Here is a 12,500-nt window from a genome sequence, read left to right on the forward strand (position 1 = left end):
ACACACTCACATAAACACACACACGCACTCACACAAACACACACACAAACACACACTCATACACATACACAAACACACACTCACACACACTCATACACACACACACACACACATACATACACACACACACTCATACACACACACACTCACATAAACACACACACGCACTCACACAAACACACACACAAACACACACTCATACACATACACTCATACACACACTCACTCATAAACACTACACACACACACACTCACACACAGAAACACAAACACACACTCACATAAACACACACAAACACACTCACACACACACTCACATAAACACTCACGCACTCACATACACACACACTCACACACACTCACTCACACACACACTCACATAAACACACACACTCACGCACTCACATAAACACACACACATACACACTCACACATACACACACACGCACACGCAGAGAGAGAGAGAGAGAGAGAGAGAGAGAGAGAGAGAGAGAGAGAGAGAGAGAGAGAGAGAGAGATCCTGCGTCACCATGGCAACCAAACATAGCTATATATGGCCACGGAAGTATTACAGAGGAACGAAGTGACTAGAACGAACGTCGCACGTATACGTGCTGACGCAAGGGTATTGCGTCAGACGCATGCAGGCGAACAGAACAGAGAGGTTCCGTGTAGCTTGTGGGTTTCTGTGAGGCGGAAAATTGAGTTTTTTAGAGACAATTATTAATATTATTTTTCTGCAGAGTGTTCGATAAAGTTCATATGTAGTGTCCCTGATTAGAGAACACACTGCTAATGCTAGTTCAGGAGAAAACACCATGCTAACATTTTAGCATGTTGCTAATATTATACATATTTAGCCCTAAAATCAGTGCACCATCAAATACACTTCATATCATTCCTTATTATAATCATATCTATTTATTTATTTATTTATTTATTTTTTTGCACATCTGTAAACATGGCATAATTGGAGGTAATAAAAATATAAAACCCAACCAAAGAATATAGTGAGTTGTGGCACATGAGAACAACAACACACACAAACAACACAACCAGGTAGAGCTTTTTGACAACAACAATATTCATCACAATGTTCATAATACTGTGAAAAGATCAGCTTCTCTGTTAAACATGGACTGACAAGATCATGACATTGTGTGATGTTGTGCTAGTAATTCTCTGATCAACACTAATGAGTGATTGGGTCATTTTCATGCAATGCATCATCGAAGGCCAGGAACATGATATTTCAGACGTTACAATACTCAAAATGTCCTGACAATACCTAGTTTCATATCTCGTACAGCAATACATATCATATCATCAGCCCTGGTGTACGTTAAAGCACAAGATCAACACCAACATGGACAGAAAGTGACGTAGTACAAAAGTGCATAAACCAGCCTCATATACGATGAATATACATCACAATCTGGAAGAAATGCTCTTACAAAACAGACCTCATTAAAACCTTCCCTGCAAAATGCTACACCATCAGTAACAGCGACATATTAACTGCTTTCTCTAAAGAACCATTTCTGATGTTTTTTTTTTTGTCTAAAAAACTGAATAGCTCTTAGATATAATTCACTTTGCACAGACAAAACAATGCTTTAGGGTTTAAAGACCTTCACAATAAAGTTTTTAAAAGTGCATCACATCAAGACAGCCATGCAGCGACACATCACTGTTCATGTGTTTGTGGATTAATAATTCGATTAATTCTGTTTATTCTTTCTTTTTTTTTTCTTTTTATAGAAAAACAGAGTCAGATGTTCAGTTATGGACAATCAACACTAATAACAATAATAGTTAAAAGCTCAGGGGCCCAAAAGAGGCAAGAGGCCAGGACACAATTCCAGACATCAGAAGTGCTGAGCCTTCACCTCTCTCTGATTCGGTTTGAGAATTCAGGAGATTAGCCTGAAAAACTGACCTCTATGGTATTTTTATTGAAAACTATTAATTACATAAAAATGATGTAAAATGAAGTGGAGATTGTGGTGTTTTGGTTGGCTGTGTGTGGGAATCAGGGCATTCGGATAACCCTTTAGGGTGGAGAACTGGGATAGAGCTTAGAGTATTTAAGGCCCTGAAAAAGTTATTAGATTGGATTTTATGTAGGTTATGCCTTTGTTATGCCTTTTATTTCTTGAGAATTGCAGTATTTTGGGTTTGCAGTGAACAATAATATATTTGTGTAAACACCTGGATATTTCAGTGCAGATTAGGGTATATGGGTTCAGATGAGGGTAAATAATTTGAGAATTTTTTGTGGATTGGATGAAAATTTTACCATATTAGTGGAGATTAAAGTTGGGGTGGATATTATGGTATTATGGTGAACATCGTGGATATTTGGGAGAAGATTAAGAGTTTTACATGGAGATTAGACAATTTGAGTCATTTAGACATACAATAGTGTGTATGGTTGGAGATTTGGAAATTTCGAATGGGATTTGTGATATTTTGGTAAAGATTAAGATGTTTAGGTTGAGATTCTTATGGTTTGGTTGTTTTAGATGGGGTTTCATGTGTTTGGGAGGTGAGTGGGTGAATAAGCTCAGAGATTAGAGAAATTAGTGAATCTTTTGTCATTCTGTATATTAACCTTGTCTCTTCTTCAGCTCAGAGCTTCATAACTTCAGCAGGGTGGAGTTTTCGGCTGCAGGTTTTGTTTTCCCACCCTCACACTCCTCGCCCTGACTGAAATCAAATGTTAGTGGCTCCAGATTTCCTCCCATGCTCATGTAGAGCGTTTCCCACTCGCTGAGGCCCAGAGAGGCACTTAAGTCGATGTCGGGTACCAGCAGGTCCATGTCATCGTCATCATACTCCATTTTGGATCCAAACTCCTCCATGGCCACATCCTTGATGTCGATGTAGGGCTCCAACTCAGCGCTGGAGCACAGCAGCACGTCTGAATCTCCTGAGATCACAGGCTCTTGGTGAAGAGGAACAGGAGAGGCGGCCATCTTCTCTAGATTCTCAGAAGAGGTCTGGAAAAAGAGAGAGAGAGCTGTGTGAGAACTTTCAGCACAACAGTGATATCATTAAATCATAATGTTTGATTCCATTATTCATGAGGCTGATTAATCATCGATTTACTGTCTGACTGCTTTGTGTGGGTTTTTTATTACAGTAAGATGAACTTTTCTGGCTCTTTTCCAGAACAAGTTAAACCTCTAATAGCCGTGTTCTTATGTTTTGTATAAATAAGCCTACATCAGACAGGTGATGTATAAATAAGCCTTATTTCTTGAGATAAATAAATAATAAACATTTGAATGGTTAATCATATGCAATTGTTCTACATTATGTAATAATTATTGTATCCACTGTATAACCCCTCCCCCACTCTATAACCCCTTCCTACTGTATAACCCCTTCCCCAACGTATTTCCCCTCCCCCATTGTATAACTCCCCCCTCTCCAGTTGGCGTTCATGTGTCTAGGTCTTTTACAGCGTATTTAAGACGTATAAATTTACTGTACAAAATATAAATATAAATACCACGGCTGATGTGACGTGAAGAACCTGAGACTTTTTCTGAGTTGTTTCATCAGGAACCTGCATTTCCTCTTTCTCTTCTTCCTCTGTCTCAGTGGGGATTTTACAGTTTGGTTTATGGGACATGATCAGAAGCTCCAGCTGCTCTTTCTCCTTCATCAGACTGCTGATCTCTTCCTCCAGAGCAGCCTTCTCCTCCTCCAGACTATCTGTCTCCTGTACATCACACACCAAAACAAAATCACTGAGAAACCACGCATTATACCCCACTGAAGCTCTATTGACAAAACACACACACAAGCACACACACTCACACACACACACACACACACACACACACAGGGTTTAGTATCTCACATTATTTAAACCATGCAGAGACAGAGACAGAGAGAGAGATAGAGAGAGAGAGAGAGAGAGAGACAGAGAGAGAGAAAGAGATAGAGAGACAGACAGACAGACAGACAGACAGACTCACAGCCTGCAGGCTGTCGGTCAGTTGACGTCGGCGGTCTCTGCACTTTGCGGCTGCGAGTTTGTTCCTCTCTCTCCGGAGTCTCCTCCTCTCCTCCTCTTCAGGAGACAGCTGAGTGTCAAAAATAATAAATATTTTGTTAAAATGTCTTTAGTTCCTGTAAAGGTTCCTTATATCACTCCTCTTAATGAAACATTATAACAGAGGGCTTCCATTTCAGATAGAGGTCAAAAAAGAGATGAAAACATGCAGATATCTATCTGTCTGTACATCTGTCTGTGTGTACCTGCTAATCTGTTTAAACATCTGTGTGTGTGTGTGTGTGTGTGTGTGTGTGTGTGTGTGTGTGTGTGTGTGTGTGTGTGTGTGTGTAAATGTATATAAAACATTATTATCTTCATGTCTAGCAACAGCACAATTCTAGGCAGTTTTATGTTGGTGGAAAATTTTCTGGAAGTTGTCACAATGTAATATTCTTTTGTTATTAGTTATATTAACACTAACAATCCTTTAACCGATTACTGCACATGTTTATATTACTGCACATGTTTATATTACGTCACTCCATATAAAGGCGTCCGCCAAATACTGTAAACGTAAATAGAACATTAGAGAAACGTTATTTTTGGAAGCTTATCAGAATCTGTTGAATAAGTGACCTACTGAACGCTCTAATAACATTCTCTGGGATTAGTAGGGGGTCATGGAGTTTGAGATCGTTCATGAAGAAGCAGTGTGGAGCGTTCTGAGTATTATAGGATGTTGTGTGGTTTGTATGGGAGTGATGATCTCTACACCTGAATAAACCTGGTTTACCTGCTCTTTCTGTGCTTTCCTCCGGCCAACAGTGAACCCAGGACCTGTCTCAGGTTCTTTCTTCAGCTGAGGAGTGTGTGCCTTCTTCTGGGGTGTGTGCGTCTTCTTCTGAGGTGTGTGTATCTTCTTCTGAGGTGTGTGTGTCTTTTTCTGCTTGTCTCCAACTGATGAAATGTCAGTGGACAAGACCATCCACTTCAGATCAGGCGCCGTGGCGATGGCAGTAACCGTGGGGACGAAGGGACCATTGTCGGAGCTCTGACAGACACACACACACACACACACCACAATTAGCGTGTTTATCCTGCTATACTGATGTTCAGATAATTGCAGCAATAAATAATGACTGATTATTAATATCACACTGTTACAAATGAATAATTAATCATTAATACCTGTTCATCATCCTTTTCTTTTTATGTTAAATCTTTTTAATGCAAACATAGGTGTATTATTTCAAACAAATAGAGAATTATTTTTTACGTCATCACTAATGAATGAAATTAAATCAAGCATCAGATACATGGCAAATACATAACCTCCACGGTTCCCTGTCCTTTGTCTCCAGATGCCAAACGCACATCTGTCTGATGACATGGTGCAATCAACCAATTAAAATAAATATATAAAATAACAATCATTTACATCACGTGTACCTGCGCGAGCGCCTCCTTGTCAGACAGCTGGCCGCGAGACGAGGACCCGGTTTTAGGCATCTTCTAATTACAAAATAATAAACCAAATAATCAGATCAGTAAAAATCCTGCAGCAGTTATTCTACAGTATCAGGTGCACCACGTGCGCTGATGATAAATGCCGTGGGTTATTGTGATGTTTGTAATGTTCTGTAAGGTTTTGCTGTAATTCAGCAGTGCATTAAATCCGCACAGCTCCTGCGCTCCTGCGCTTCTGTAGTGAAGCGACAATTTTATGAATGAAATCTGTGAGACTGGACTGTACCATTGTGCCTTCATGGGGTGTCCAGGGGGTTCGAATAAAAGAGCAGGCAGCTGTGTGCTGTTCATATGATCCGTAATAAAATAATCCAGTTGTACAAGTGTTGTTATTTTGTGCAGTGTTTTTAATATTATAATATTAACAACGATAATGTAAATAAAATATAAATGACTTCATGGAAGCACATCTGCCATTAGAATGTGTTCATTGGGAGCTGGGTTTATATTAACAACACCTAAGAATCCGTACAGCAGTGTCAGGTATCCTCATTTATTCATCATCATCATCATCATCATCATCCCAGCCACAAGCATGTGCTTTATTTAACACAGGCTTTCAGTTAGTGATATATTTATATGTTTTACTGCACATTGCACACCTTTATCATGTAAACAGTTGTATTATAATAAGGACATGACACTTTAAGGTGCTTTTTTATATTCATACGTTAATGTTTACGTTTATATTCGTCACCACATTATAATTAGAATGATCATTTAAATTATAACCGTCACGAAAATGTGTGTTATGTTATTCATGTTGTGCTTGTAGTCATTTAATTGTGTGAGGATAAGAAAAGTGAATTATTATTGTTATAATTCTCTGTATTATTGCATGATGGAGCAACACAAGTGCTGCAGCAACAAGACGCACGCGAGCCAATCACAATGCGCAGCGCACGGCAGCCAATCAGGTCGCAGCGCGCGCTATGTGCCAGTCGGAGCGCTGCGCTTAATGACCATATTTGGTGTTTCCGGAGAGGCGCCATTGCGGCAAAGCTGAGCTTCTGTCTATTTTTGTCTCATCGGACTTAATTAAAACGCCACACGACTCTGTTTTCACCTTAAACGTGTGTGTGTGTGTGTGTGTGTGTTGTTTTACAGGATCATCTCATGATGAAACCCAGTAAAATAAGTGAAGATCCCTAGTTCCTGTGCTTGTCACCTGCAGCAGTTGTGCTGCTGACATTATGGACGTTTTAACTGGAATAAAACACGTGGTCATTTGTATGGGCGCGGAAACGGAGGCCTTCAGCGTGGAAACTCAGGCCTCCTCATTTTTGTGCTCCATCCAAGTGTTTCCCGGCAGCCCGACACGCCCCCTGCCCGGTTTGGGTGGTGTGAGTGCCGGTCAGTCCGCCCCGGATTCCCTCCAGAACAATGACCTGAGTCCCAGACAAGCTGTGTGTGTGATCTGTTATTAGTGTAGAGCCTGTAACACACAACACATAACACTTCTTATGGCCTTATAGTCTGCCCATTACAGGGATATGTAATCATTATAATAATAATAATAATTACAATAATAATAATAAGGACAATAAATTGTTGTCTTATTTTAATACACTGTTTACATATGTCTATTGTATGCATAGTTTCTTCAATTAACTACTTATTTTCTTTTTAAAAAAGACTAAGATCCATTATATATGTTCTGATTTGCATATCAAAAAATAAATAAATAGATTTCACCAAAAATGTGTTTTAAATTTGAACAAAAACCTAATATTCACACTTTTTCATTGCAGTTTAACAAACTACTAAGTTCTTTATAAAACACTGTTTAGATGTTTATACGTTTATCCCTAGTTCCTTTACTAAACTACTCGTTGCTCGTCAAGTTAAAAACAACGTAAAAATCCTAACAAACTTTTTCTCACCATAATGAGAAATAATTTTATCTGACGTTTTAAAATGTTCTTGTGTAACTCTATGTAAACAAGGTGGCAAGTCATTTCTGTACCTCACTTATCTCTGGATTTGAACTCTACTGGATCTGAATACTGTCCATGTCCATGTTGTGCACACGCATGTATCAGGAACTTAGAGCTGATTAGATTTGGCATTAAAATTACAGGACAGGACAAAATATATAAGATTGTGTTTGAGATCTGTGTGTGTTAACCCTTCAGAAATGTGCAGTCAGATTTATGAACATTTAATTAATTCACAAACATGATGACTGTCACTGATGTATATGAGTGTGTTTGTGTTCAGTTAAGCAAATATCACAATGTGTGATGATGCTTTTACACAACATTCATATTAAATATTAATAATTTGCTTGTTTTTTGCTATAAAACTGTTTGTTGTAATGGTTCTGTGTAAGAAACTGTTGATATAAACAGAGCTATATGTACAGACACATGGGTTATATCACATGTCCTTGTCTTTGTGTTCTTATGTACAATAAACATGAGCTGAAGAACAGAACACTGTACATACAGTCTGTCTGTAGGATGTGATGGTCTTATATCATCAAGCAGGATTGTGTCAAACATTCAACAGAATAACAACAATCATCTGAATAAAACACCACAATCTTATTTTAATAAAGAACCATTTTAAATGCATTGACCAGCATTTATGACAGAACCCTCAGGTGATGTTCTGATGTAAACATGTCTGATGCATTTATTTCATTCTTTGAGGTATTATATAGTGCAGTAAACACTTTTGTTAGTAAAAACATCACCTGTGTGACATTTGCATTCGTTTATAGTTTATAGTTTGTTCCTATTAGCAAGCTAACTGCTAACCAGCTAAGCGAAAGGAACACATCGGTGACGTCGCGTGCGGTCGGATTATACCGGTTTAAACTCACACACTCACACTCACACACACACACACACACACACACACACACACACACACACACACACACACACACACACACACACACACACACATCGGCACCCGGAACAGACGTCCCGCCAATCAGAGTGCGGCAACTAACGTCACTAGGAGGGGCGTCTCCATGACAACGTTCAGCAGGTTAAACACAACAGGAGCCACAGCGCGAGGCAGCGCGCGCGCGCCATAGAAACGCTGATGCAAGCTGTTTATTTCTCCTGTTAATCAATAACAGTGTGTTTATTTCTTTCTCCCAGTTCTCTCTCTCACACACACACATACACACACAAACACACACACACAATCACTTCAAGTCTGCATTTTTTCATCATATATCGGATCAACGCGTTTAATTCGTTTCACAGAAACAATACAAAAGCCCTTTTATTACTTATATATTTATACATAATATTAATATATACTATTTATATATTACTTATATATTATATGACACGTGGGCTTATATGACACGTGGGCTTATATGACACCAACACACTCTTAACATACTTAAAGATTTCAATTGTACATTTTCCCTTAATAATAACAAAGTGTGTTAAAATGTATAAACACTGCATATTAATACAGACAAACACACAGACAACCGCTATGTAGATCAGACACAGATCAGTAAAATATAATCATCCATCATATGCATTCACCTGCATTCTTTAATATCATTGTAAATATTTTAATATCGAACTATTTAAAGTAACGAATTACTGATGTATTAACTCTATTTTACAGAGACTTCGTTTCTGGGTGTTTTATATCCCCACGATAAATACGTGTGCATTTGAGCACAAATACACAGTTGTAATGAAACTATACAGCACTTTAAACACAGTAATAACGAGGTTAGAAAATACAGCTTGTAATAAAACATCCATTACAGTTCATGTATGTCAATAACACTGAGCTTATTCTCTTATTAAAACGTGCTGATATCGTTGCATGGCTAACAGTTCAGTAGGCTTTCTATTTTTACTGCAGTGATATTATTGCTTGCTTAAGCTTTAACTATTTATCTCTTTATATCTCTTTATATATAAACACATCCTGGAATTCCTTTCGGCATTGTTATGGTTCTGCTTCATAAAGACGTTGCCATGTTGTCATGACGACGGTTAAAGCTCTAAATGGAACGTGCTTTAAAAAAAAACGAAAAAAAAAAAACGCTCGTTATTCTGACGTCATGGTCTCGCGCTTGTCTACAGAGTGATTTCCCATCAGCGCCCCGCCCACATCGGCGCTGTCAGGATGCGATCTCCATATAAGGTAAATGACGCCATGGGATCCCCTGCTCTCGTTTATACGGCACAGAATCATGTCCTTTATATCGGTCCGGCGTTAAAAACAGACGTAAAACGGTGTAATCGGAAGGTTGCTGATATATTCCGCACATTTTAGAGAAAGTTTGCGTGTTCGTTGGAATCGGTTTCAGAGGTTTGTTTGCTGCATGAACTCTGCCCTAGAGAAAGACCACGCCCCCTTTCTCCCTGCGTCACCGCTCGGTATATAAGGACAGAGGAGCGGCGCACAGACAGCACTCACTTTCGGAGGCAGCAGCAGAGCAGAAGGAAGAGAAGGAAACGTTAACATCGAGTCGAACAAGTTTTACAGCGAACTACTTTCTCCGCTTTTGGATTTATTCCGCATTACAATCAGCTCTTGTGGGTTTAATAACACGATGTTTTCCACCATCGGTACCGACCTGACTTACAGCAGCATGTCTCCTGTCAATACTACAGAGGTAAAGCACTGTGCACTGTTTACTGTTTACTGTTTACTGTTTACTGTTTACTGTTTACTCACAGCTTCATTCTGATTTACTAACCTACAGTAGACCTGTGATGGCTTTGAGCTTCCTTCTGTTTCATTTGACTTGTAAATGTTTCCTGTTCTCAGTATAAACAACGCCATGACATTGTTTTTTTTTTTAAACGGATTTGCATGAGTCTAAAGAGCATTTCACATTTGTCCTTCAGGATTTCACGGACCTCACAGTCTCAGGAGCTTCCTTTGTGCCCACCGTCACAGCCATCTCCTCCAGCCCAGACCTGCAGTGGATGGTTCAGTCTGTGGTGTCGTCCATGGCTCCGTCTGAGAGCAGGGTTCATCCCTACTCCTCCAACACGACTTTCTCCAGAGCCAAAACGGTGAAGACTGCGAGCGGAAACAAGGCTCAAGGTTCCACTGGCCGCAGGGGCAAAATCGACCAGGTAAATATCATCACTATACTGTGGTTATTCGTGTGATAATAACATGTGCAACATGGAACTCAGCAGGATGGAAATTAACTTCTTTTGATGTTTTTTTTAGTTTGCTATAGTGGAGGACGAAAAGAAGCGTGTTCGTCGTGAAAGAAACAAGATCGCTGCGGCTAAATGCCGTAACAGGAGACGTGAGCTGACAGACACCCTGCAAACCGTAAGTATTTATTATGACCTCTTTTAAACTGTATCAATAAAAAAGATCGACACATGAGCACCAAATGAATTAAGGCTCAAACTTATGAGGCATTTTTTTCACTTCTGAAGGAAACAGACAAGCTGGAGGACGAGAAATCGTCTCTGCAGAACGACATCGCTAATCTCCTGAAGGAGAAGGAACGTCTCGAGTTCATCCTGGCCGCACATTCTCCCATCTGTAAGATCCCATCCCAGATGGACTCATCCTTCACCGAACCCTCCGTCTCGCCGGCTTCATCTGAAAGCAAAGTGATGTCTGGACCTTCCATGCTGAACAACACCACCACCACCACCACCTCTGTTAAGCTCTCTGACCTCGAGTCCAGTCTGGAAGCTTCGCTTGATCTTTTTAGCAAATCTGAGGCAGACACGGCACGTTCAGTGCCAGACATCGACCTGTCCAACTCTGTGTACACCGCACAGGACTGGGAGCCACTTTACACACCGGCCATCCTGGACCTGGAGCCTCTGTGCACGCCCGTGGTCACCTGCACACCCACCTGCACGTCCTACACGTCTTCGTTCGTCTTCTCGTACCCAGAGAGCAACTCCTTCTCCAGCTGTGCACAGCTTCACCGTCGTGAAAGCAGCAGCAACGATCAGTCGTCCGATTCGCTCAACTCACCCACTATGCTCACACTATGAGGGGTGCCAATATTTATTCACCTCCATCATCCTCATATCAACACTGACCTTAAAGACTTTGAAAATGCAGGGCTACAAACTCCACTAAGCAATCATTTATTATTATTATTATTATTATTATCATTATTGTTGTTGTGGTTAATATTTTATTTATATTAATGCATAGGAATGAGCCTCTTAAACATGTAGCATGTTTTTTGTGTTTAATTATGCAGATATTGTGTAGAAAATAAACAAATAAATACATAGTTCACGGTGCTCGATAACTGTAATATGTTCTCCGCAATATTCAGCCGACTCGTGTGAATTTGTGCGTTTTCTTTATCTAGCCGTCGTGCTGCTCTTTTAACGTTACATGAAGTTTTCTGTGAAAACATTGTCTTGAAAATATATTAGATCATTTTTTATTGTATTTTTATACTGGAATGTGAAGCAAAAGCAAACGAACTGTTTGCAAAATAAAACAAAATGAATATTCATCGTAAAACATATTTTTTTTGTGTGTGTGTGGGGGGGGGTGTTTTCCTGATTTGTTTGACTTATTAAGTTACATAAAATAAGTTGAAATGATGAACAGTGGTTGAAGTGAATGATGAAGTGAAACAGTGGCTTTGCTAAATAACAGTAAATGAAACTTTCCTCACAAGTTGGTTTTGAAGTCATCCAGTGAGGTAACGCAGCCGTCTCGGTGCTAACACGTCACACATGATGCTAATCTGTGAGGAAACCAAATGCTGCTGAAACTTTTCTGACCAGGGCGAAGTTGGGAAATTTTAGCGAGTTGATTTCTCATCATTCAGTTTGGAATTTCTCTTTCCCTTTCCGCTTGATTCTCACCTCCTCCTCAACTTAAGGAAAAGAGACTGAGACTTTATGTGAAATTTATCTGCACACCATTTCCTCTAGAGCTTTTTGATAAGAAACGGGGAGATATGAGTTATACATTATACATTATACAGTATGAGAATACATTATACAGATCTAGCATTGTAGTA

At 39.6% G+C, this 12,500-nt stretch overlaps 2 protein-coding genes across 2 annotated transcripts; one reads left to right on the forward strand and one right to left on the reverse strand.

The window, feature by feature from the left end:
- Positions 1–975: 975 nt before the first annotated feature.
- si:ch211-153j24.3 (protein c-Fos) lies at positions 976–5,683 on the reverse strand. The gene is made up of 5 exons (XM_060883288.1): positions 5,459–5,683; positions 4,803–5,060; positions 3,990–4,097; positions 3,518–3,730; positions 976–3,002 (listed from the first exon to the last, which is right to left on the reverse strand). The coding sequence occupies exons 1-5, from the start codon at positions 5,516–5,518 to the stop codon at positions 2,640–2,642; spliced, it is 1,002 nt and encodes a 333-aa protein (XP_060739271.1). The 5' UTR covers positions 5,519–5,683; the 3' UTR covers positions 976–2,639.
- Positions 5,684–9,943: 4,260 nt separating this feature from the next.
- On the forward strand, positions 9,944–11,992 carry fosab (v-fos FBJ murine osteosarcoma viral oncogene homolog Ab). The gene is made up of 4 exons (XM_060883866.1): positions 9,944–10,142; positions 10,378–10,611; positions 10,712–10,819; positions 10,930–11,992. The coding sequence occupies exons 1-4, from the start codon at positions 10,080–10,082 to the stop codon at positions 11,503–11,505; spliced, it is 981 nt and encodes a 326-aa protein (XP_060739849.1). The 5' UTR covers positions 9,944–10,079; the 3' UTR covers positions 11,506–11,992.
- Positions 11,993–12,500: the final 508 nt, after the last annotated feature.

Source organism: Tachysurus vachellii, chromosome 12 (genome assembly GCF_030014155.1).
Source record: "Tachysurus vachellii isolate PV-2020 chromosome 12, HZAU_Pvac_v1, whole genome shotgun sequence".
NCBI classification, from domain to species: Eukaryota; Metazoa; Chordata; class Actinopteri; order Siluriformes; family Bagridae; genus Tachysurus; species Tachysurus vachellii.